The following is a 27,931-nucleotide window of genomic DNA, read 5'->3' as shown; positions in this document are numbered from 1 at the left end:
GAACTATTTATGAAGCTAGCATTATTCACGATTGCAAGAAAACAGAAATGGGAAAAAGGTGCCAAAGGTAGCCTGAATAATTATAATAAAAAAAACTTTGATGCTTAAAAGCAAACCATCCCAATGAAGTGACCCTTTGAAAGAAGTACATGCACTGAAACATCCTTTACACAGGTTTTGAAGGGTTGCAGAGAAAAGAGTTATGTGTAGTGGGAGAATTCTACAACTGTTCTTGTGATGTGGAATGGCCTTCCTTTAGTTCATTGATCTCCATTTGTCCATCCTTCCAAGGAAATTTATTAAAGAGAAGAAATTAAATGTACAATTTATTTATATTTTTGCAATTATCAAAATGAAAAACAATTTGATAAAGAAACATTTGTAAAAAAATGCTCATAGTGACTTGATTGATTTTGTTTTCTGAGCAAAAGGCCAATGTCTTGCAGTCCCCAGCTTTTCCATGCAGGATCAGTTGATGAACTAAGAGTTCTTCTGTGGGATTTGAATTGTTACAGTTTTGGTTTCAAGATATTCGTGAAGCGAATCTTCTCCTCTGAAAGAAAGAAAAACAATGAGATAGAGACTAGGTTGGTGTTGGTTTGGTTTGAGTTTTTAAGTCTACTTTATGCACAGTAAGGTTAATCGTGACTGGACCTACAGTTTAAAGTGGGAACCGAACCAATATGTGCCTCCACCGGGTATTGAACCTGGGACCCCTTGATTACAAGGCAACAACGTTACCACTGTGCCATTGGGGAGGCCCAGGTTGGTGGTGGGTTGCACAGCATAGAAGATATTAGCAAAATACAACAATGAAGCTATAGTAATAATATCATGAATTATGGTGGATATTAACCCCTTCGCTGTGGCGACACTGAAGGGAAGTGCTCCCAAAAATAAAACATCTATATATAGATCAGCTGCAAATTCGTTTTGTTGTAAATAATAACTATAAAAAACTTGGCGCATAATGAAGTTGGGAAAGCAGTCTATATATAGACTGCCACAAATTGTAAAACCAGGAAACAACACTAATTAGTACAAAATATATGTCCGGTTCAGTCTTTCTCCTAACACTGAAGATGCAAGCTTAAGGGGGTGCGAAAATTCGAATTTCTTCCACTGTGTGGTGAGTGTTTTCTTTCTCCTCCTTTGCTTGTTATTTAGTCCTTTTGGCCCTCCTTTTTTTAATACATTATATATATATATATATATAATTAATTTCAAGAACCGACAAAGCATCAACAATGGATTGTTTGCCCAGATAGACTAATAAATGCACAAAAAAGTTCTCTACAAATGACTTCTTGCAATACACCATTAATTTTGAAATACAGTCTGTATGTAGATGCTCTGGAAAAAATACCATTTTTAGAGAGTTTACATATTGATCCGCCATACTTAATGTGTTAAGGGGCCTATTGTGACAAGATGCTGTCTTGCCTATGTTTGCTGCAATAGAAACACTTATGATAGTTTTATTCATATGCATGGACAGGAATTATAATTCCATTACCCTGTTCCCTAACTTCTTTATAATTCAGAAAACATCATTGTAATAAGATTTTTTTGAACTCTTAAGTGTTATTGCATCCAACTTATTTATTAAAACAATATTTTTTTAGGGTTCAAATGATGCAGATCCTTGAACATTGTAACAATTAAAAATAGTTTACAATATTATATATTAACATTTACAAATCACTATATTGCAGTTCCATAGTGAAAGGTTCATTTATGGGATAATCAAAATGTTATAATTAGCAATCATTTAATTTTGGAATCAAGGAAATTATTGTGTATACTTTAGAAGATATTTATGTTCTGGGAAAGTGTGATGCTGTCTTTTGTGCTCCCCAAAAGCTGACTGGTCATGGAGAAATATGTGTCATTAAATTTGAACGGATACTTCCAAATTTTGCTCCAGCTATAGCTTTATTCCTATATGTTAACCTTTGAACTTATCCTACACATTTCCCTTAATGTATACACTATACAGTCAAAAGTCACCGGACACCCAAGTGAACATGACAGTAGTGTCATGGTCTGGTGCTGTTTTTCCTGGTTTGGGCTTGGGCCATTAATGTTGGTCAGTGGCATCATGAACAGTGGTGTTTATGAGGACATTGCAGACAATAGCATGCTGCCCACACTGGCAACAGTTAGAAATGGGCCCTTTTCTCTATCAACATGATAATGCTCCTGTCCATAAAGCAGGGTTCATTGCGTCGTGGTTTGAGGACAATCAGGTGGATGTGATTAGCTGCCTGCTCGAAGGCCTGACTTGAACCACACAGAACATCTTTGGGATGAACTGGAGCGTCGGTTGCCTGTCAGACCCACTCGACTGAAAACCACTATTCACAACGCTACAAGATGAATGGGAAAAAAATCCACCAGCAATATTCCAGAACATAGTGGAAATGCTGTAATAATAATGAAGGGAGATGCGACATCTTATTAGTTACCTGGCTGGTGACTTTTGGTTATATAGTGTACTCTTTACGAGGGTCACTATTTATATTTTGAGCCTTGGCAACACTGATTGAAGTTAGGCACGATTTGACGTTTGCACGGAATCGTCTGGCATTATTGACCATAACGTACTTCAAATGTTTTGTCAATAGCTTCATTTGTGTTGTTTAGGTTGCCTTGGAGATTGCGCGCAATAAAATGGAATTAACTCGTGAACATTTTCGTGCGATAATTTTTTACGATTTTCGACGTGGATTATCAAGACAAGAGTGCATCGATCAACTTACTTCCACATTTGGCGATGAAGCCCCATCCTTTGGTATAACAAATTTAATCGTGGCCGCCATTGGCTCACCGACTAGATTCGCGAAGGTCGTCCAAAATCAGTTGTTGTTCAAGAAAACATTGATGCTGTGCAAAACCTAATACTGCAAGATCGTCATGTGACACAGTGTGAGATTGAGGCTACCATAGGCATTAGTTCCACCAGCATATATAAAATATTACATGATGATTTAGCTGTGAGAAAGGTATGTTCTCGTTGGATCCCACACAATTTGACAAAAACTCAAAAAGACGTATATAAGATTGTAACAGGTGACGAATCATGGATATATGCATATGAGCCGGAACGTAAACAGCAGTCGACTGTATGGGTGTTTCAAGATGAACCCAATCCAACAAAAGTTGTTCGCGCTCGAAGCACATCGAAACAAATGGTCGCCTGTTTTTTCGGGAAAACTGGTGATGTGGCAACTGTGACTTTAGAGGAACGTAGAACTGTCAACTCTGAATGGTACACAACAATTTGTTTGCCAGAAGTATTCGGTCAAATATGGAAAACAAACAAACGCCGTCGGATCATTCTTCATCAAGACAATGCCAGCTGTCGCACATCTCGTCTAAGAACCGACTTTATGAACAGTCAAAAAATCGAATTGATGGGTCATCCGCCGTACAGTCCTGATTTGGCACCCAATGACTTCTTCTTGTTCCCGAATGTCAAGAATAAATTGCGTGGACAATGATTTTCGTCAGCGGAAGACGCCGTTGATGCGTTCAAAAACCACATTATGGAGGTGTCTGAAGAAGATTGGAAAAACTGCTTTGACAAATGGTTCGAACGAATGCAAAAATGTATTGACCATAAAGGAGAATACTTCGAAAAACAATAAAGCAGTTTTCAATGCCAAATTCCTGTTTTTTCATTGTTAGGCTCAAAATATAAATAGTGACCCTTGTACAAGGATGCATATTGACAATACATACAATTCTCTGCCTTGTCCGGACATTTTGAATCCTCCAAAGGGTGCCTGGGGAACCACAGCATCATAGCAGTTGACCCTGAAATTGAAAAAAAGATAATTGTACAATGCTGGTCCATAAGGTTTTGTGTTAACATATGTGAAAAATGTGGTGGAATGTCTCTCATGGATTATACCAGTGTGGTAAAACGTAACTGTTTACATATTACAGTAAAAGTACACAAATATTATGTATAGTGAATGCAAATTTCTTAAATTGTGGGAATTAAATATGGAACCTACACGAATTTTATACTTGAACATGAAAAATGGACTACAAAAGCTCCTTCTAAATATTGGCAATGCTATTAAGTAAGTTCAGTATAGTTATTTGCTCTTTGCAAAAACAGTTGAAAATATTACACACAAATATATGTCTGTAACATACATGTTATAGACCCGGGTTCGATTCCCAGGGTGAGTGATATAAGGTCGGTATTTTTCTGTCCTTGTCCCCGCAAGAAGTGGCTCTGAGGTTCACGCAGCCTCAAATCAATGGGTACCTGGGAGGTAAAGGCAGCCAGTGTGTGGTGCTGGTCACATCACCTCCAAGATGGCAGAGATCGATTATGTGTAGGACCCTACCCCCCACATCCCCTAAATGTACCTTCATGGCATTGAGAACTTTACCTTTTTTACCCCGAACTCTACCATTTCAAACTTACCAAACAGAGCCTGCCTGAACAGATTGGGCAAATGTAAGGGCTTTGTTTAGGTCGTTGGTTATGATGCCAGCTGCCAAGCCGTAACTTGTTGCATTTGCCCTCTCGATAACTTCCTCCAAAGTTTTGAACTTGATGATGGTCTGGACTGGTCCAAAGATCTGGAAAGCAAAAATGGCATCAGTGTAATGAACCACACCTATCATGAAGGAAGTAAAAATGCAGGAAATTAGCAGATCAATTCGCTAATGCCACAAAGTTAATACCTAGAGCCACATGTTTATGGTGAATAAAAGATAAAGATTTCAGTACAAAGACATCACATATTTCAGGATCGCAAGCGGTATATAAAATGGCATTTCGGTGTTAAAATGGTGAATAAAAATCTAAATTTGATTTAAAAACTATACTTATTACACAAAATTAACATTCACTTCTAATAGCACATCTATATAGTTAGCAGAGTATTGAGTTAATTCCTGTGAAAAGGAGTCCATTTTTGAGTCTCAATTATTTACAGCAGAATTAATCAATTTTCCCTGATTTGCATAACCGCAGGATAATTCAGACCTCAGCTAGAGTAAATAAACCCTAAATTTTGTGTTCCAGAGTTTATTTGCATCATTTCATGACAAAATGTGGTAGCATAATATACTGCACACCTTTCAAAAACATGAAAAATTAGCACTACAATTTGTTATTTCACATTTAGTGTTTTCGTTAAAAACTAAATATGCATGCCCCTATTAATAGCTTGTTGAACTCGTGATAGTAAGAATGCTTCAGATGAAGATGCTCAATTAAGTTTTGTGGTTGATAAAATTTAATTTCTTGTTGTTCTTTGCAAGTGATCAGTGGCTGAATGGAGTTCAACTTGTATTCTCTGACAGAATAAAATTACAACCTAAAGGGCCAATTTCATACAACAGTAATTTCTTGCGTTGAAGTTCTCTATTGGTTTTTTGTATTCCTGGATCATGTTGGGGATAAAGAACATCTCAAGTTATATTTGTGTTCTAGTCTTGTTGCAAAGACATCTTGCTCCTACTTATGTTTACAGCCGGCCCCTGTGGCAGAGTGGTTAGCACATCGTGCTAAGGCACCAGGGGTCCCAGCTTTGATTCCTGGCCTGGGTATGGATGTTTGCGAGTGTCCATTCATTATATCATCACTCATCCCCATCTTTGCAAATTAGCCAAAAAGTGGCAAAAAAAAGTGAAGTAAAATGAAGCAAATCAATCAATCATGTGATTTACATGAAATTGTAGGAACAATTTTCCTTGTGGTTACACAGTCCAAGTTTGTAATTGTTTAAATGCAATCCTCTGATAACTGAAGGCATAGAATGATTTTTAACGAATAATAAAATATAAATATGAATGCTGACCTCCTCACGGGCAATTTTCATGTTGTCCTGAACTCCAGAGAACACAGTTGGTTGCACAAAGTAGCCTTTGTCGCCAATCCGGTTTCCCCCACATTCCAGCTTGGCTCCTTCTGCCTTCCCAGACTCAACATACTTGAGAATCTTCTTCAACTGCTCGTCATCAATCTGGAAGCAGAACTGGCTGTTAACTGGGAAACAGTCACCATTTAGGGCCACACATATATAACCTTAAAATTGATAATTGGTTAGTGAGAGAAAAGAAAACTTTCAAGTTTTCATTACCTGTGGCGGATCTACATATATGTAACTAAAAGTGGTCTTTTTTTTTTTCTTTCTTCGGAGCATCTATATATAGACGGTATTTCACAATTAAACGTTACTGTATTGCGACAAGTAATTTTTATATACACCCCTTTTTTGTGCTTTTATTAGTCTAAATGGGCAAACAATCCATTGTTGATGCATTGTTGGTTCCTCAAAAATATTGTTTTTGTAATGAGTGTTTTCCTGCATTTTTCAATTTGGAGCAGAGTCTATATATAGAGATTGCTTTCTTTGCCGTCATTTTATAGTTACTTTTTACATTATTCACGATGAAACAAATTTGTGGTTTAATCTATATACGAGGTGTGGCTAGAAAAAACCGGACTGTTGCTACAAAATCTTTTATTGGTAATTTTGTACAATATGAACATTATCCCCTTCAAAGTACTCCCCTGAACTATCGATACACCGCTCCATACGAATCTTCAATTTCTGGAAGCAGTGCTGGAAATCATTTTCTGAAACCATGTTCATGACTTCCGTCACTTTTGTTTTCACAGGTTTTACGGTCGTAAATCTGGTTTTTTCAATGCTGATATGACCTTTGGGAATAAAAAAAGTCGCACGGAGTGATACCTGGCGAATAGCGTGGATGTTCTAACACTGGGATTCCATGCTTGGCCAAAAAAGCCTTGACTGACAATGCCGTATGGACAGGAGCATTGTCCTGATGAAGAATCCATGACTTGCTTTTCCACAAATCAGGTCGACGTCTTCTTACTTGCTCACGAAGGGTCATCAGAACCGTTATGTAATAATGTTCGTTGTTTAGCAATAGCTCGAATACTCAAGTGACTATCTTCTCAAATCAATTCACTGACATTTGCAATGTTTGATTCTGTTTTCGACGTGCAAGGCTGTCCAGGACGAGAGTCGTCATCAATTACTTCTCATCCCTCTTTAAACCTTTGAAACCACTCAAACACTTGCGTGCATGATAAACACTCATCTCCGTATACTTCCTTCAACTAACCATAAGTTTCTGTGGTGGATTTTCCGAGTTTCATAAGAAACTTCACATTGATATGCTGTTCCACTTTCACACTTAACATTTTTCCGACGGAGCACAGATGTACGGTTCACTTCGTCGACAAGCTACAGCGAAACTGAGCACCGCGCACCCTGGGAAATCACACAGTCGATAGGCAGGATATCACGTTATACATTCATGCACCGCTTGACCTTGACATGCTTGCCATTTGTTAACAGCAACATCAATCAGTTTTTTTTTCTAGCCACACCTAGTATACGAGGCACATGTCAAAAAAAAAAGGGCCGATAATTTTTTACTTGAAACTAGTAACACTGACAAAGCTGGCGTGCACGGAAGCATGCTTTAGTATTCTGTGCCTACAACAGAGGTACAGATAGGGGACAAAATAATACGAACACCTGTGAAAAAGTATGCCACATTTCACACCGGCAGTACAGCAGCACCACCTGGCACTGAAGTCTGCCACCTAGTGGCTGTGAAGGGGAAGGTATTAGTTTGCCAACAGCAGTCATTGGTGGTGCAATCGTCTATCATACGCTCGCAAGAGACACTGCAATGTCAGACCTGACAGAGTTCCAAAGAGGCATAATTGTTGGAGCACGTTCAGCTGGAGCCACGATGACTGAAACCTCAAAGCTTGTTGGGTGTGCAAGGAGCACAGTATCAGCCGTTATGACAGCGTACACAACACAAGGTAAGATGGCATCTTCAAAGCACAACAGTCGACGAAAGACAAAGCTTGCTGCTCGGGATAGGAGGGTGTTGAAGCGCATAGTGGCCCGAAAGCACAAGCAATCGTTATCCGAGATAACATCTGAAATGAACAGGCATCTCCAGGACCCCATTTCAACCAAAACTGTCAAAAGGGAACTCCATGCTGCAAACATTCATGGCCGAGTGGCATTTCGTAAGCCATTGGTGACATCACGTAATGCTGTCAAGCGACGCCAATGGTGCAGAGCTCACAGAAGTTGGTCCCCACAGCAGTGGCAACAAGTCATCTGGTCTGATGAATCAACATTCACGTTATTTCAGACCACGGGGCATGTTTATGTGTGGAGAACGCCTCGAGATGCATTTCATCCTGACTGCCTCTTGCCGACTGTGAAGCATGGAGGTGGGTCCATTATGGTATGGGGCGCGATATCTTGGCATGGTGTGGGACCACTTGTTTTTCTGCATGGGAAGATCAATGCCAGTCACTATCGCAGCATTCTGGGGGATCATCTCCATCCTTTTGTCCAGACTTTATTTCCTGGGGACCGACTGCTTTTTCAAGACGACAAGGCTCCTATCCACACTGCTGGGTCTGTCCAAACATGGTTTGAAGAACATGACGATGAAGTAGGACATCTTGAATGGCCCCCACAGTCTCCTGACCTGAACATTATAGAACATTTGTGGGGATATTTGGAGTCCAAACTTCGTGCTCGAAGTCCGCCTCCAGCCACACTTTCGGAATTGGAGACTGCTCTGGAGGAAGAATGGCTCCATATTCCCTTAAACATTGTGCGTGACCTCTATGCGTCTATCCCACGTCGCATTCAAAGTGTACTTCAGTCACAGGGTTGTCCAACCCCCTATTAATAAAGATTTTCTCTACATTCACAGGTGTTCGTATTATTTTGTCCCCCATCTGTATATTTCTCAGTGTGGAGGTGCGTACGTGCGAGTAGCAGGAAGTTGAAATGTCTGCTGTAATAGAAAATCCCGCCAAATGCGAGGTGAGGTCGGTGATTAGATTTCTCAACGCAAAAGGACTGAGTGCAGCTGACATTCATCGGAAATTGTGTGCCATTTACGGACCAACAGTAATGAGCGAAGGAAAGCTAAGATAATGGTGCTGTGCTTTTCGGAAAGTACATTCAAATGTTCATGATGACGAGCGGAGCCTAGTGTTCAGACGGACGACGTTGTGCAACGTGCTGATGAGAAAGTTTGATCCAATCGCAGTTTTACCATTTCTGATCTAGGCAAGGAGTTTCCTGAAGTGTCTGATAAAACATTGCACCGAATTGTAATGGACAATCTGGGTTATCGCAAACTCTGTGTGAGGTGGGTGCCAAAAATGTTGACAAACAACACACAAAGATGAAAGAATGAAATCAGCACGTGATTTTTTGGCCCGCTGGGAGAGGGACGGGGATGACTTGTTTTCTCACATAGTGACTGGAGACAAAACCTGGATATCATGCATCACTGGTGAGTCAAAGCAGCAATCCATGCAATGGTGTCACTCCGGTTCACCGAAACCGAAGAAATTCAAGCAAACACCATCTAACTAACTCCCTAGCCTTCTTAAACCCGAAGGTTCATGGCTGCAGCAACACAGGACTTCCATCTTTCCCTATCTTGAGCAAGTTCTATATACTCTTTTCCATCCCTACCGATTTCCCTTAGGTCCATCTCAACGTTATCCCTCAATCTTCGTCTTGGCCTTCCTACAGGTCTCTTACCATCAGGTTTCCCAACAAGAATCCTGTGAACTCCTCTTTCCTCTCCCATTCGTGCCACATGGCCTGCCCACCTAAGTCTTCTTGATTTAATTATTCTAATAATATCTGGACACGAATACAAATTATGTAGTTCTAAATTATGTAACCTTCTCCACTCACCTGTCTCCTCATCCCTTTTAGGTCCAAATATTTTCCTAAGGATCTTATTTTCAAATACTCTCAATTTATGTTCCTCTTTCAATGTAAGGGACCAAGTTTCACATCCATATAATACTATAGGTAAAATTACTGTTTTGTATATTTTAATTTTTAGTTTCTTAGATATTAAACGAGAAGACAAAAGTTTATGAAGAGAGAAGTAACATGCATTTCCTGAATTAAGCCTACTTTTTATTTCCTCTTTAATATAATTTTCATTTGTTAATATTACTCCTAAGTATTTGAATTTGGAAACTGGTTCAAACGAGTTGTTATCAATAATTAGATTTTGATTATTACCTAACACTTGGTTTCGGCCTGTAAGCATATATTTAGTTCTCTCTTCGTTAACTTCCAAACCTATCTCTTTAGCAGTTTTGAAAAATATTTTAGCATTATTCTCAATTGTATTCACATCATCCCCCAGTAAGTCTACATCATCTGCATATGCTAACAACTGAGTCACACCATTTAATTTTAGTCCTTCTTTAGTTTCTTTTACCTTCCTAACAGCATATTCTAAGGCAAAATTAAAGAGCAATGGAGATAATGCATCTCCTTGTTTTAACCCATCATGAATTGTAAATTTGTCAGACATATTAATACCCACACGAATTTTACTTTCTGTTTCACTGGTGCACATTTTTATCATACTAACAAGCTTCTTAGGTATTCCAAACTCAACTAATATATTATATAGTTTATCTCTTTTGACTGAATCATGTGCTTTTTTGAAATCAATGAATAGCTGATGGACATTTTGATTATATTCCCACTTTTTTTCAAGTGTCTGTCTGATGTGAAAAATTTGATCTGTAGTTGATCTGTTACGTTTAAATCCACATTGATAATCACCTATAATTTCATTAGCATATGGGGTTAGTCTTGTTAAAAGAATGTTAGATAATATTTTATATGTTGTTGAGAGTAGAGAAATTCCACGGTAATTATTGCAGTTCATTTTATCACCTTTTTTAAACACAGGAACAATTATTGATTCTTTCCACTGTTGAGGGATTTCTTCTTTATTCCATATTAAACAAATTAATTTATGAATTTGACATATTAACGAATTTCCACCATATTTAATTCACTCAGCTGGTATTAAATCAATGCCCGGTGCTTTGTTATTCTTTAGCCTTTTAATAGCATCTTTAACTTCAGTCAAGTTAGGTTCTGGAACTAAAGGTTCTGCTGTGTGTACTTCATTCACTTCTGATTTATCTCCTACATGGACATTTAAAAGGTCATTAAAGTAGTTCTTCCATCTATTTAGAATACCGCTTGGGTCAGCTAGAAAATCACCGTCTTTATCTTTTATCAAGTTTACTTTAGGTTGCCACCCCTTTCTAAACTCATTTACACCTTTATATAAATCTCTGATATTTTTATTTTTGCTGCTTGTTTCAATTTCGTTAATTTTGGCTTTTCAAGTAATCTCTTTTTTTTACTTCTAAACGTGCGGTTAACTTCTCGCTTTATTCTATTATAATTGTTTAGATTTGTATCATCAGAGTTATTTAACCACCTAAGTCTAGCCTGATTTCTTATTTCTATTAGATTATGACATTCATTATCAAACCATGGCTTACTTTTTCTCGGTTTATGGTATCCTATACTTTCTTTAGCTGCTGATTCTATTGCATTACGTATGTGCTCCCAATTCTTATTTACGTCTGTTTCATTTATATTTTCATCATCATTTAAATCCTGCAAAACATCAAATCTATTTGACAGTTTAATTTGGTAATCTTTCTTAATTCTTTCATCAGTAAACTTTCCTGTATCAAATTTTAGAACTTTTAGATTTTGTTGCTTATGATTTATCACTGTGAGTCTTTCTCTTAATTTAGCAATTACTAAATAATGGTCACTGGCACAGTCAGCACCTCTATGTGTACGAACGTCAGTTATACTAGTATGCCTTCTCTTATCAATGAGAATATGATCTATCTGATTATGAGTTTTACCATCTGGAGAAGACCAGGTATATTTATGGATATCTTTATGTTTAAAAGTGGTACTTTTCACAAACACCATCACATCGCAAAAACAGACAACCGTGTTTTGGGACCAAAAAGGTGTAATCCTCGCTGATTTCGTGGAACCGGGATGAACCACAGCAGATGTGTATTGCCAAACACTGTCTAATTTGCAATGTGCTATCCAAAACCGGCGAAGAGGAATGTTACGGTCTGGAATTCTGCGTATTCATGACAACGCCTGCCCACACACAGCTGACCATACTGTTGCGACAATTCAAAAATTCTGATGGGAACATTTTAATCACCCACCATACAGTCCCGATCTTGCCCCAAGTGATTACTTTCTGTTCCTTCACCTCAAAAAGTGGCTTGCTTCGCAATGTTTCGATGATAGTGAAGTTCTCGACTGGCTGAGATCCCAGGCGGCAGATTTCTATGCAGAGGGTCTACGTAAACTTGTTCCACGGTACCAAAAATGCTTGGAGCGTCATGGTGACTATGTAGAAAAATAGCCAGGGTATGCACTTGTATAAAAATTTTCTCGCTTGATTTTATTCTCTGTAATAACCAATCGGCCCTTTTTTTTCCCACATGCCCCTCATAGATGATTTGTTTTTGGAAGCACTTCCCTTCAAGGTCGCCACAGGGGAAAGGGGCTGTAAATTCTAGTAGGTATTTGTTAGGTGAATACAAACCTACACACATGAAATTATACTTCATACACTAATTCTCAACATAGTCTTCTCCCTGGTTCAGGCATGTATCCCAGAGCTTCACAAGGTTCATGAAGCCTGTCTCATTTAAATTGAGGTCCTGTTGTTGGGGCCAAGCTCTTGCAGCTGCACAACTTTGTCATTGCAATAAGTTCCATTTTAGTTATCATACCTCGTTCCGAGTAATTGCCATCTCTTTTGTTCTCTGAAGAAACATCTCCAGAGGACTCTGGTCTCAATCAGATGAGGATGTGCAGCTCAAAGCAAGGGCTTGGCTTCAACAACAGGATCTCAATTTCCATGAGACAGTGTGACCAGATATAGGTACAAATGAATGTAATATTGAACCAAATCGTACCGGAATATCTCACCTCGGAACAGCGAGTAAGAGGTGAATGGCAAAAGTATACTAGCACACATGGACAGGCAAAACACTAATGTCACAAGAAATGACAGTCTGTGTTACAGAAAATTAATGTATCAATGCACTGAACACACGTAGAAGTAACAGTTAACTTACACAGAAGATTACACATACAGAAATAACTATTTATGAACAAAGTCCGCGCCACGAAATATTTCGCACAACCATCTCTTCTCCGTCCTCCATTGACACTAACACTAATAAGTAGTATAACCTATCTGGTTATAACAGGCATCATGAACCTCGTGTAGCGCTGGGATAAATGCCTGAACCGGGAAAGAGACTATGTTAAGAAGTAGTGTATGGAGTATCATTTCGCGTCTGTCAGTTTGTGTTCGCCTAATGAATACTGGAATTTACGGTCTTTGTATTATTTTTTTTTCTTCAGTTATTCCTCATACTTGCACAAATAGTTGAACTAATTGTGAACAATTGAAGGCTATGTAAAGGACATGCAAGATAGAATGTTCCACCTGTGGTCCCTGCTGCGTTGACTCTTCAAATGGGTCTCCCACTTTCCTGTTCTCAGCAGTGGCTTTTGCTTTCTTCACAAATTCTTCATAGATGCCCTCTTGCACGAAAGTCCTGGACCCGGCACAGCAGTTTTGTCCATGATTGTTGAATAATGCTCCGTGGGCTATGGTAACTGCTTCTTCCACTGAAAAATATATATATATATATATATATATATTTTACCAAAAATAAAGAAAAATGCTAAATTGTGTGCAGGGTGGCAGAGTGAATATAATTTATGCTGTTTTAACCACATTCAGTAGTTACCGAGCTGCATAATTTGTATGCCAGAGAACTCAACCAGGTATTCTTGAATGTACTTAGGCATATTGCTTTGATCAGACAGTGCAACGTGCAATTTATTCATTTTCTGCTTTGAAGAGATGAAGATACTAAGAAAGTGAAATGATAAAGTACTGACAATTACTTTATTGCAAGTTTTGAGTGATTGAAAGTGACAGTTTCTAGGGGCTTGGCATGAAAGTGGTATGATTGTCGCCATTGGTTACCTTTACTCCTGTAATATGACCAAGGATATTTTTGCAAGTCTGAATATGTAACGATCTATAAATTACTTTTCCTTACATAACATGCATATTAAACTTACCGTCTGCATCGGAGAATACAACCAAGGGTGACTTCCCTCCAAGCTCTAGGGACACCCTCTTCAAGTTGGATTTCCCACTTGCTTGCATCACAAGATGGCCAACCTGAAGTACATGTTGCATCAATGGAAATAAAGGACAAAGTAATATGACCAGATTTTTTAACTTGAGGCCATATTGGCTTAAGCATAAACTCACTACTTCACTTATAATAAGACTACCAGACATCCCAATTTAGTTGGAAGAGTATTTGCTTTTTAATCACTGTCCTGTTTCTATTCAAGACACACATATTATTGTGTAATGATGTTAATATGTAGAAAACGTCTGGTAATTGAATATCAACAATCGTTATGTAAGTTGATCAACTCACTATTCTTCATTTGAATTGTACTATGTTGGTAATTGATATTATTGAAAACTATCATTTCAAATTTTTATTAATTCAGACATGCAAGGAGGGGAGGTGGATTTTTATTGTTAAAATATTAACTACAAGGTGGCCGCGGTGGCTCAGTCGGTAACGCATCTGACTACCATGCTAAAGGTCCCAGGTTCGATCCCCGGCCGGTTCAAATCCGGGAACTTTTCTAACGTTGGAAGCAGCCTCCGGCACCCAACCAGCGTCGAATAACATGGGTACCTGGGAAAACCTGGGGGGTAAAGGCAGTCAGGGGCGTGGTGCTGATCACATCACCCCCACTCACGACGGGATCAAGAAAGTGTGAGGCGTTACCCCCACACCCCCTATACACCTTCATGGCGTGGTGCTAAGCACAGGGGAACACTTTACTTTTTTTTTTTACCTCTTTGTTTTTGTTGCTTTAATTAGAACGTCTTTTTTATGACATTTGAAAGTTTATTTCAATGAAGGATCTTCGTGGTTTCCCAGTTTGTGGGTTGTTTTCATCAACAGTGAAGGATAAGAAAAGGAATGGAACAGATGCAAAGAGAAGTGGAGTAGTTGCCCCATTTCCTTTATTCCATTCTTAGATTCATTGTTATATTACGGATGTATGTCCATGAGTGGTGGGATTGAGGCTCTATATATATATATTGGATAAGCCAGTTGCAAAAAAGTCTAGTTCACACTCAAAGTACAAATTTTGCCGCAGCAAAGACTTTCAAACTCCTTTGAAGACTCTCTCAGGTGAAGTTCAAGTACCAGCTAAAGCATGTTCGGCGAAACGCTCCAGTTGCCGTGGTGAGGGGATATTCTCGTGTTATTCTGCGTTGCCAAATTTTTCGTTTAGAGTCTTTTTCAAAATGGGTGTCACCCTTAAACAAGGCCAAGCACAGTGAAGCCTAATGGTTACCGCCACATAGCAAGCGAATGGGCCTCAGATTCCCAGGCCTCTGCCTGTAATGCGAGCGAAGGGTGAATGTTGACAGCAAAAGGTATCGTATAGGACTGGACAAAAATCAAACATGTAGCAACAGCGCTTTCCTCATCCTTGAAACTCCAACAACTGTAGGTGAAAAGTTGGAGTTTCCTGAAGTTTGTTCTTGGACGGTCGGGCTTTAGGGCATAGATGCTGCACATTTCTTTAGTCTTTCATTGTTTCGTCACTGCTATCAAACTTAAGAGATGAAAAATACATCAAATAATCAAATACAGTTTGCTTGGAAGAATAGTTCCTTACCTCTGTGGATCCAGTGAATGCCACTTTGTCGATCCCAGGGTGTGATGCAATGGCAGCTCCAGCCGTAGGGCCGTAGCCTGGGATGACATTCACAACCCCTGCAGGGTAGCCAGCCTGGGAAGAGGAAAAGAAGTTACGTCTTCACAAAGAGAATAAGTGACTTGGGATATTCTTTATGTAAGACTCAGTCTAACAGCAAGCACCTGTCAATTTAGTCCATTCAAACACCGAAAACATGTTGCAAAAAGCAAATGAAATAAACAAAAACCTTTCAAATGCAGTTAATAGGATCATTCTATGTCTTGTGTGTTCTAGCACTGATTAACCCTTTCAAGGCGGATGACGAAATATTCGTCATGCATGAAATTCCTCAAAGACGGGGCTCATTTTAAGCAAAATGTAACATGGAAAATGTTTTTTTAAAAAAGTTGTAATAACACGATAAATGCCAATGAGGACTCGTTTTATTCAGAATTTCCAAGGCTTTCATTCAGTAAGGTAAAAGTGTCGATGTGTACCCATTTTTGGAAGCAACAGGCAGTGGAATTTCAATTTTTTTTTTTTTTTCAAAGTTTGGCTAGCTTGCATTCGGTAGCACTCAACGATCTGGGCAAACCACCACTTGTCGCTGATTGCCCCAAGTTATGTAATGGCGAATACATAGTATCAAAACTATAATACAAATAGTAAATTTTTTTTTAAAAAAAAAGAAAACTCAAGGTCAAGGAGAATATTTATCACAACTGACTGGAAACTCCATCAGAAATTTGCCCATCGACAAATCGCCACTAGTTGCTGATTGCACCCAAGTTATATAATAAAGGAGATCCGGATTCTGTGGCTGAGTGGTTAGCAAATAGCGCTGCAACTCAAAGAGTCCCAGGTTTGAATCCCGCTACAGCATGGTTGTTTGTGAATTCCCATTCATCAATTTTATCATTTCATCACTAATTCTTCTTCATCTTCCCCCCTTCCTCTTCTGGTTCTTCTCTATCATCTTCTGGTACACCCTGAATATCATCTTCTGAACCACCCTGTATATCTTCAACTTCTGTTTCATCCCCCGTGTCAAACCCATCCTCCAACAAGTCGCGAATTTCTCCTGGCCGAAGAGAAGCCATCATAAAAGACTCTTTCTTCTCACGTTCATAGCCCGAAAACAAGAGAATTATTTGTGCAGCCAAACTCCTTGCCTGCAAGTGCGTATTACATTTCACCCACGCCTCTCCCCTCCCATGAAGACCGTAGCCACCTGTGCGGCAAAGATGCCGCGAAAAGCACTCTCGAATAACACTATACAGAAGACTTCCTCCCCTTGCCCTCCCACTTCCCTGCCTGTTGCTAAGTGGGAAACACAGGACAAACAAAGCTCTAATCCCTTTCTTCCTTCCAGAGCTAAATTTACTGCATAGAAATTACACTTGTTTAGGACTTGAAAGACTGAGCCCTTTAACTTATAAAGCCTTGAAAAACACGTGGGCTTTTGTTGTGTCTTTTAACAATCTGCCTGGCAACATGACAATGACGTCAGAGTCTACCCGGCGATGACGGCAGATGTGAGGTGGATGCTTGGAGATTAAAGCCAAAAAGATTCAGTAATTTATTTTTATTATTATTCGGTTTCCTGTTTATTGAACATTTATTACGAAGATGTGTGTTTGCTGAAATATTCGCCAACCGTCCTTCAGTTACTTTTGTCATCTGGAGACTCCGCCTCGAAAGGGTTAAGAAGTTAGGACCAAGTCAATATCCATGGTAACAGTACCAGGGTCTGTTGACCTGATTGTAATTGAAGTAAGTCTTGAAGCTTTCGTAGGGACGAATGATGAATAAATTCTTTCAGGCTATCGACCAGGTCAATTCTGGAAAAGTTTCAGAGCTTTCGAGAGCTAACGTCACTCTCATCTTAAATGATTTTAATTGTCAAAATTAAATTCAAACCAATATATTGCTGATATCAGATCAGTCCTATTTTAAACCTTCGTGGGTCGCATGAGAAAAATTAAGTCTATGGTTGCTCACGGTGCCAGAGACCGGGTTCTTAAAATATGCTGAATTAATGATCTCAAACTACAAATTCTCAATTATTCCGATTAGATCTTTTTTTTCAACAATTGAGATTCTATAAAACTATAAAAAGGCACTCTTTGTTAGTCAGGCATGGAACGACAGACTGGATTTTCAGAAAAAACTAGGTATGCCTATACCTGTGCATGGACTCAGACAGCAAGGGGCTTCAGTGAATTCCCCCCCAAGTTGTTGCAGTAGCGAGAGCCAAAGGTGATGCACCTGACCAGCAAAGCACCTCAAGTTCAACAAACATAACATCGAAAAAGTTTCAGTTAAGCATACATTGCACATGCTGATTGACAACAAAATCAGAGATGCTCACAATTATGCACTTTCCACATGATCTGAGCATTGACAGTGGTCAGGCACATCACATTTGGCACCCGCTACTGCAATAGCTTAAACCAGCACACAGCAGATAAACTGGCTACACTAGCACTCCTAGTTGCATGCAAGGAAACAACAGGAAACGGAAGCAGTGAGCAACGAGTTCCCAAGCAGATGGTGGCAGAGGCTACTGAAATTAATAGAACCTCTACAAGTAAGTTTCGTGGAAAAAGTTAGTGACTTGCTTACATCTATTATCAACCACATCTTTTATTCCCAAAACATGAATAGATCTCTCTCGAAAGAAATTATTCCCAATTCACCTCTTTTGCCAGAGCTGCTATGTAGAGGGCCGTGAGCGGTGTCTGCTCTGCTGGCTTCAAGATCACAGGGCAACCAGCTGCCAAGGCAGGCCCCCACTTCCACGCCAGCATCAGCACAGGGTAGTTCCACGGGATGATTTGGCCAACCACCCCAACAGGTTCACGACGTGTAAATGAGAGGAAATTTCCATCTAAAAATAGAAAAAGAACTATGTTTAATAAGATGAAATCAAAAGATTTTATATTGTCAGCAAACTGAAAGGGAAAAACTGCTTGATAGAAAGTGATTTTCTGTCATTTTATTGATGCTGTCACTATCCGTAGTGGGATCACAAACAAAAGAACCCTCAGCCAAAAGCCTTCGTGAATCTTCCCCTCAATCGGGCCATAAGGATGCCTGATCAACTCAATCCCTACTCTCCACGTGCAAGTCCGATGCACAGGTCATGCGGTTTTATGCAGGTCATTTTGCCTCTGGTCCACTATAACATTGCTTAGCTGTATGAAATCCTAGGTGGTGATTGGTACACTTGATTGCCACCTTTCCTAGGACTACCAGACGTCCGGTTTTTCCTGGACATGTCCTACATTTAAGCCTTATGTCCGGCGTCCAGGAGGAATTTGAAAAATATCATAAATGTCCTACATTTTGAGCGTCGCATAATATTTAGGGAAATGCTTAACAGAAAAAAACATGCAAATTACAAGTCTGTGGACTGCACTTCCAAACTCAATAGTGAAATTTATTTTGATTCAGTCATTGCCCAAAAAGGAAAAAGTTTGTCCTGTTATTAAACAAACGGGAAAATGGAAGCAATTAATCAACAAATTTTTGGGACCAATTTGTGATGATGTCACTGTTCAATGCCTGTGCAAAATTTCTTGCCTGATGGAACAAGGATTGTTCCCATTCTTATTCAATATAATTTGATTGTAAAGCAGGGGTATAGAGTTAATCAGGGTGTTTGCCAGTCAAGAAAGTCATGGAAATCAAGGAAAAGTAACAAAATCAACAAGTAGGTCAAGAAGGCAATAAATTATTCTTGTGGTCAAGAATTTTTGCTATAACAAAGACTGATTGTTTGATTTAGTTTATTTTACTTAACTTTTTCTGTCCCTTTGGCTAATCGCGAGGATGATGAATGGTGGTAAGATAAGATGGATGATGGGACAATCACAAGCCCCACATAAGAGTATACTGGCTCTGAGTCCAGATGCCAAAGCCTTGCTAGTCTAATTCTAATCTTAAATATAGCATCAGTTTTCATCTTAACTGGCTCTTTGGAAGGGGTGTTCATTAAATTAATATTTATTTTCTTAATTACTTATTTCCAAATTTATCTAAGTAGGGGTCGAATAATTAGATGTTAATAAAAACGGAAAAAAAGGTCAAGAAAAGTCAAGAATTCTTGATGTGTTATTTTGGTAGACACCCTGTTATTGAACTAAAAACTACTCAAGATGAAACTTCTGGAACCATTTCAAATTACGGTAATTGCTGAATATTTGTTTGCCATTGCAAGTCATAATGCAAATGTTGAGAGAGTACTTTCATTGCCATCAGCACAACAGACTCATGATAGATATGATTTTTTCATAATGTTTGTAAAATGTTTAGTACTGGTCCCTATAATTTCAAAGAGTTTGACTGTCCACTCTAACAAATATATTTTGACTAAACCTTAAATTTTGAGAAAAATTGACTCTGAGAAGTATGTGGTAAGAGTTGCATTGTTTATTATAATTGCAAGTTTTGAAATTCATAAAAAAATATTTTTTAGAACTGAAAAGTGTAATTTTTCAGTTACTTTCTAATGTGTTCTATAGAAATATTAATTATTTATTGAGAATGTTTTGTGTCCTACATTTTGACTTAATGTCCTACATTTTGGGACAGCATGTCCTACATTTCCCTTATAGCGATCTGGTAGCCCTAACCTTTCCACAGAATGAATATGATATGAGGGAGATTTTACCCTGTGGAAATTCCTATGTTTGTTCTGTAAGGCCCAATTCAATATTCCACACCTAACATACCTAACTTATGACATAATAATCTGTGGTGTGAAATACATCCACTAAGCTATAGAAATAAATTAGTAATAGTTTGTCACAGACTCATGAAACAATGATGGAGTAATGTCACAGGATGCCCTGATCTCAACTCAAAAACCCTCAAATTTAACAATTGCATGCACATTTAATACTACAATAAAGTAAGTTGTTAATGCAGGAAACTTACCAACAGGGATAGTTGCTCCTTGTATCTTGTCGGGCCACCCAGCGTAGTAACGGAATGTGTCAATTGCACATCTGATGTCAAACACAGAATCATTGTATGGCTTTCCATTGTCCAGGGTTTCTACACTAGCGATGTAATCAATGTCTCTGTCTATAAGGTTTGCAAGCTAACAAGCAAAAAATAAAATTTAGGTTCTATGTTTAGCTTCAGTAAAGAACAATGTGATTATGGAGACATTGGGAAACTGAGGCATATAAAAGCCGAGGAGGACAATGTCTGCAATATTTTCTATTTTAGTTTACATGATACATACAGTGTGTTTTGAAAGTCCTGCTGGTTTCTAAGAAGCTATAATTTTAAAGTAATATGTTTATTACAGCAAAATCTTGTTTTCTTACACAGAGGAAAATTTGAAATTTGGCTGAATGATGTGTGTGCAGGTGATCATGTGATTCCAAGATGGCGTCGATGCAGGAAATCTCACATGCATGTTATGGCTTGCAGAGTTAAAATCATGTGTTTTGGTGTGGAGAAGGTTCCAAACAACATTTGGAAAAACACCTTCAGTGGAGACAAGTATCCAGAAATGGTACGAAAAGCTTAATTGATTGAATTGTTGTTTTAAGTCCACTTTATGAACAGTAAGGCTAATTGGAACTGTGACCTACAGTTCAAAGTGGGACCCGAACTACTGTACCATGTGCCTCCACCTGGTATCGAAGCTGGGACCCCTTGATTAAAAGGCAACAATGCTACCACTGCGTCATCAGGGAGGCCAAGAATGAGTGACAATGTGGTCAATTTGGAGAGATGGGTTGGGCGTAGACAAGGTCACCAAACCTCACACCTTGTGGTTACTGGCGGTGGGGACATGTCAAGACCCAGCTGTATGCACAGAAACCAACAGATCATGCCAACCTAAAGTTCAAGATACTTGATGTGATTCAGAACATTCCGGACGAGCACAGTCACAATGCAATTCTCGGATTCAAGCGAACATTGCAAGTGTGTTTGGACATGATTGGTGCCCAGTTGTAGACCTGGCGATGACCCAAACCACATAAAACATTCAGTTTTAAAGTTTCCTCTGTGTAACAAACAATATTTCGTTGTAATAAACTTATTACTTTAAAAGTTATAGATTGTAGAATACCGCAGAACTTTTAAAACACTGTATTTCTCTTGCAAAGAGTATCAATTTTTCTTACACATTTTCAGATATTTTACAACATTCATTTTGTAATAAAAAAATATGTTATTTTCTTGTAGTTTACGGTTATTACAAGCATAAGAAAACAGTTTTTCTTTGTGACGTTTCAGGAGAACACACGCTCCTTTCATCAGACATTTATTTTCATTTTGACTAAAGATACAGTTATAACAATGGTTAGTAATTTTTTAAACAAAAAGAATCCGTTATATAATGGATGTTGTCAATGTTACATTGTTGTAATATAGCAACTTAACTGTGAAAAAAGCAGTCTGTTTTATTTTTATTTGAGATTTTTTAAAATTATGAATCCCAAATATCATCAGGTAATTCAAATTCATCATTGTTTTCACAAAGTCTCTTGATGTTTTCTGTTACATTAAATTTTAAAAATGGTGGCTTACTCCATTTGTGAAAAAGAAAACTCCATACTGGATCTATGTTACCATTTTCATTATTTAATTTATTCCAGTGTTCTTCTGCAATGAACGAAGCTTCCCAGACATTCAACTCTGTGTTTCCCGTTAATCTTTTTAAAACCCTTCTCTTTTTAATCAAATGTTTCTCTTTGATGATATGAGTTGACAAACCTGTTCTTGGGTTTAGATTTATAATGTCCAAATCGTGTTCATGCCATCTTATTGCCATTTTCCTTGCTGTTTGTCCCACATAATCCTTTGAACATGAACAACTAATATTATATATTCCTGTGGTTTCCACATCTGGTAGAGAGTTTCTCATTTTGAATTCATTAAATGTACATTCCTCATGTACCTCATGTAATGGTCTATCAATGGGAAACCCAGTATCCGGAATCATCTCCAGCATTTTCCTTCATTAAAAAAAAAGAAAAAAAAAGTACATTTAATGAATTCAAAATGAGAAACTCTCTACCAGATGTGGAAACCACAGGAATATATAATATTAGTTGTTCATGTTCAAAGGATTATGTGGGACAAACAGCAAGGAAAATGGCAATAAGATGGCATGAACACGATTTGGTCAACTCATATCATCAAAGAGAAACATTTGATTAAAAAGAGAAGGGTTTTAAAAAGATTAACGGGAAACACAGAGTTGAATGTCTGGGAAGCTTCGTTCATTGCAGAAGAACACTGGAATAAATTAAATAATGAAAATGGTAACATAGATCCAGAATGGAGTTTTCTTTTTCACAAATGGAGTAAGCCACCATTTTTAAAATTTAATGTAACAGAAAACATGAAGAGACTTTGTGAAAACAATGATGAATTTGAATTACCTGATGATATTTGGGATTCATAATTTTAAAAAATCGCAAATAAAAATAAAACAGACTGCTTTTTTCACAGTTAAGTTGCTATATTACAACAATGTAACATTGACAACATCCATTATATAACGGATTCTTTTTGTTTAAAAAATTACTAACCATTGTTATAACTGTATCTTTAGTCAAAATGAAAATAAATGATGAAAGGAGCGTGTGTTCTTCTGAAACGTCACAAAGAAAAACTGTTTTCTTATGCTTGTAATAACCGTAAACTACAAGAAAATAATTCTATAATGCAAGCAATGCGTACATACAAGAAAAACTAAAAAAAAATATGTTGTTCTGAATGATTAAAATACTAAAAGCTGTCATTACGATAGTAGAACTAAGAATGGTGATGAATGCTGTGCCCCTACTTTAGTTATGAGTCCACCACGAGCAGAAGCATCCATGGTTCTCCATGCAGATCCCAGCTTGAAGCTGTCTCTGGCTGCAGCCACTGCTTTGTCAACATCAGCCTGGAAATGAAAACTCATGTGATAAGAGCTGAGGGCAAATTACCCGACACACACACAAACAGAATAGCTTACGTATGGCTGTGGCCACGTGTGTGTTGGTGCATTGAATAAAATTATAAGCAATTTGGAGAAGAATTCCTCTCACCATGATTTTATACTGACACTTAAGAAGGATGTATATAAATGATTGAAGTGGTTTTATGATGTTACTGTATTTGTATTATTGAACATATAGTGAAGTAACTTGACAGTTTTGTAGAGAAACTCAACAAGTGTTGTGACATATTACAAGTGTTCGATATGCCCCCTTCGTGATTCTGCAAACAAACTTTATAGTCAAGTTCTTCCCAAATGCAATGCAACATGGCCATATCAATTCGATCAAAAACACTGACGATACGAGCCTGCAGTTCTGCTAGATCACTTTAAATGGAGGCGTGAACACTAAATCCTTCACATAACCCCACACAAAAAAGTCACAGCGTTAAGTCAGGGGAGTGCGAGGCAATGGCAGCAGTTGTTGATCATCATTTCCACAATGGTTCGTGGGCACCATGATGGAACTGGGGCAGAACACTATCCAATTGGTGGATAAAGTTCTCACTGTCTTTCTCCCAACTGTGGCATGAGCCAATTTACTAACACGTCAAGATACCCATATTCTGTAATGGTTGGTCGCTGAAGAAAATGGGACCGTAAACTCTTAATTTTCAGATTGCACGAAAAGCATTGAGTTTTGGAAAGTCACGAATATGCTCAACGATGCCACGGGGAACAGAAAAGCCCCATAACTTTTAACGTGCGACAAAACTTGTTGAGTTTCTCTACAAAACTGGAAAGTTACTTTGTGATGTGTTCAATAATACATGTACAGTAACATCATGAAACAGTTTCAATGATTTGTAGACACCCTGTATTTTCAAACCTAATGCAAATTGTAATAACTAAATGATATGGTAAAATTTCAGTAACCGCCAAACGTCTCCAATTCCCTTATTTTCTTATTTTTCACATTGGTACTTACGTATTCTGCATTCCTAAGGATTGTTGAAGGTGCCAGTACTAGTTTACTATCCTTCGGACAGATTTCTTCATTTCTACAGAAGAAACTACTTACCATAATAAGTTCCTGTAGTATTGTCTAACATCGGGAAGGTGTTTTGTGTGAAATTCGGGTAAGTTTTCCGTATCCTGGAAACAGATTTCTTCAAATTTAAAAGTTTGGGGCTCATTTGGGGGCAGGTGACTCCGGCCAATTTCTAACATACCTTTAACAGAGAGTCTATAGAGAAAGCCGGGGAGCTGGAGCAGAGCGGAGGCGGGGCCACGTTAGCGGTTGGGGGCGGTAGGTCAATTACCCCAGGAGCAGAGCCCAGAATTGGTGGGAAATTCGGACTCAAAAATTTCAAACGAAAATAATTTTTTAGTTTAAATTTCCCACAGATTCTGGGATGGATAGCCCCAAAAAACCATTCACTGAATGTTCCGCGAAACAGATAGGTAAGTACGAAAGTCAAAAATTGACGAAACTAAGAAGTTATAGGTGTCCGAAGGATAGTAAACAATTACCCAAAAAAATCCTGTGGTTCATGTAATACAACACTGTTCGAATTTCAGTCAAAAAGACCTACCTTGTCCCCTTCAGCCACATCTGCTATCTTTCCACCTGTGCAAGGATTGATGGCAGGAAATGTCTTCCCACTAGATGCCGCCACAAATTCATTGTTGATGAATAGCTGCAAGGAAAGGTGATTCCATCATATTTTAACTGTAAAATATTTTTTTCCTAAAACAATTATTTTGAATTTAAATCCCAAGTGATGAAAACAAATATTGCACAAACACTTCAATGAATGAGTGACAGTGGTCGTGTCGGCAGGCACCTAACTGCCATGGGGGAGACTCTGGTTTGATTCCCAGGGTGGGTGATCTTAGGTTGGAAATTTTCTGGCCTTGTCCGCATAAAGTAGGTCTGGGGCTCACCCAGCCTCCAATCAATAGATACCGGGGGGGGGGGTAAGGCGGCCGGAGCATGGTGCTGATCACATCACCTCCAAAATTGACTAGATCGAGAACGTGTGGAGTCCTACTCCCACATCCCTTAAATGTGCCTTCATGGCACAGTGCTATATGCACGGCCCCTTTGCCTTACCTTCAGCTTAAATTAGGGTTCCAATGATTGAACACACTCACCAGGAATCGAAGCTGTAATCCTTCCATTACAAAAAAGGACAATAGACAGCCAGGTGCAGCATTTGCTTAGCTATTCTGAATTTTCCCCTCTAGAACATAGTAAAGGTTTAAGGTTACAAGTCTTCGCGAGTGCAAGTGTTTACCTGTTGTTATTAGTTTTGGAATTTAGTAACCGCCTACACAGTTATAGATCTTCCACTCGTTTCTCATATCCTGTGATATTTTCAGTTTTGTTCAAGTATTGTCTTAATATGCTGCAATTCTGAATTCACCCATCTTTGCAGGTGACTGCTTGGTCGTCGTAATTTCGAGATCTTGGATTGTGAGAGAGAGGCATGCTATCAAAATCCAAGGTATCTTATTATATAAATAAAAATCTGTAACCTAAAAGAAGTTTCCGTAATTACAAGCGAGCGAGTTACAAGAGTGGTTTAAATGACGAGCATGCATTCGGGAATACGGAAGTTCAAATCCCGCGGCTAGCCCCGTTGCCACAAATTAGCGCTGTTCACCAATCAACCAACCAAATTAATAATTACGTATGTTTCCAGTTTGACTTCTGTGCTTAAACTTTAATCTGGTTACCGCTAAGCATTGCATCTTTAACGTGAGTTAGAAGTTTATAACATAATATACATTCATTCGGTGTATATGTTAACGTGGTTCAGTGGAGAAATTTTAGGTACGACGTGCGTATTATAGACGTGGGACATTTTTAAATGATGAAAACTGCATCCACAGAAAGAAACGCGTGGAAACGTGAAACAGAGTGAGCAAGAAAAAGAAATGTAGTACATACCTTTGTGTATTTAATTTCAGGATTTCTTACGCCCATTGCTAAAACAAAACTGTTACTTTGGAAATGTCACGCCGACTTCTTGTGATGTACGGTTACAGATTTTGCCGGAGTAGGACACGCCCACCAAACCAGACACACGCGGTTAGTGGGGAGATGCAGTGCGATAACCTGTCTGCATGATAGACCTTGGAACTGAGGAACCTTTAAACAGCGCATGCGTGTATTTTCAGAACTTTGTCAAATTGAAAAGATTTACGAATTACGAGGACACAAACACGAGTCTCCGCGTAATCTGTTTCCAGGGAGTAATGCTATTGATAGTACCGCCTAACTGCATTGATAAAGTTCTTGTGACAAAGTTCAAGAAATGTGAGATTAAAACTGAATGTTTATTGCAGTGCGGCAATTACATGTACTTGTAGTTTTCTTGGTTACTGCAGGCGATTGCTGGAATGATATCTTTAACGAACGCATCGGATATTTCTTCGCATTTATTGTCATTACTTTAAATGAACGAACGTGTGGAGTGCTAGACGGTTCTTCGTCTCTTCATCACATAATCACCATTTATCCTGATCGTTGCGATCAGCCATGCATATTTATTATATTCTTATTTTAACATTTTTCTACCCAATAAATCTAATCGTGACTCAGACGATTCAAACACACGTAGGTTTCGCAGTGTACGCCTGATTTCTCAACCGTCTGGCCCGGAATCTTACAATAATACAATCATCGATTTCCCAATTTGTATTACTTTGAATTTTCCGATGTTCAAAACTCAACATGCAGTGAAAATCAGCACTTAACAAATTAAATTAATAATGTTGGGCCGTGTAAACCACAAGATTTAATTATAACCAGGGACGGCGCGACGGGTGGGCGAGGGGCAAGCGCCCACCCAAAAATTCCTCTGCCCACCTGAAAAATTTCAAGAAGTATTAACAAGTTTAGAAAAATACGAATGCCTCAATAAAAATATATTCTTGTCTTGGCTCCGTGCATATTTTTCTTATGAATATTGTCGATACTGAGCATTCCCTGATATTCGCTACGAGACTCGGCGGCAAGCGGCCCGGCATCAGCTCTTGTCTCTCCCGGTGAAGGCGTCTGGAGGAGAAGCAGTATGAAGACGGAAGATAGCAACCCGTAACACACGAATAATTAAATTTTTTATATTTTTTCTGTTCCACTGCTTCCTTCCATTTGATAAATGGTACCAGATGTCTTTCCTTATTCATTGAGACACACAATTTACTCGATACGGCTAACCTAGGGCACCGAAGGCGAAGTCTGCGTGAACCGTTACCCTCT

At 38.6% G+C, this 27,931-nt stretch overlaps 1 protein-coding gene across 1 annotated transcript; it reads right to left on the bottom strand.

Annotated features, from left to right (window-relative positions):
- Window positions 1–281: 281 nt before the first annotated feature.
- On the bottom strand, window positions 282–26,840 carry LOC145988488 (aldehyde dehydrogenase, mitochondrial). Its single transcript, XM_083123341.1, has 12 exons — window positions 26,618–26,840; window positions 25,257–25,361; window positions 23,524–23,625; window positions 20,646–20,811; window positions 18,404–18,594; window positions 15,684–15,797; window positions 14,043–14,145; window positions 13,396–13,580; window positions 5,829–5,993; window positions 4,445–4,602; window positions 3,745–3,819; window positions 282–553 (listed from the first exon to the last, which is right to left on the bottom strand). The coding sequence occupies exons 1-12, from the start codon at window positions 26,651–26,653 to the stop codon at window positions 481–483; spliced, it is 1,473 nt and encodes a 490-aa protein (XP_082979467.1). The 5' UTR covers window positions 26,654–26,840; the 3' UTR covers window positions 282–480.
- Between the last annotated feature and the right edge of the window lie 1,091 nt (window positions 26,841–27,931).

This window comes from Lepisma saccharinum, chromosome 6, assembly GCF_977018435.1.
Source record: "Lepisma saccharinum chromosome 6, izLepSacc3.1, whole genome shotgun sequence".
Taxonomy (NCBI): Eukaryota; Metazoa; Arthropoda; class Insecta; order Zygentoma; family Lepismatidae; genus Lepisma; species Lepisma saccharinum.
This window is presented reverse-complemented; position numbering and strand designations above follow the sequence as displayed.

Coding starts and splice junctions, on each gene's coding strand:
- LOC145988488 (XM_083123341.1), bottom strand. CDS start 26,653: ATGGGCGTAAGAAATCCTGAAATTAAATACACAAAG. Junction 5,994..13,395: donor CAACGCAGCAGGGACCACAG/GTGGAACATTCT, acceptor TTCTGCTTCCAG/ATTGATGACGAGCAGTTGAA. Junction 554..3,744: donor TCCGGACAAGGCAGAGAATT/GTATGTATTGTC, acceptor TCTTTCTTTCAG/AGGAGAAGATTCGCTTCACG.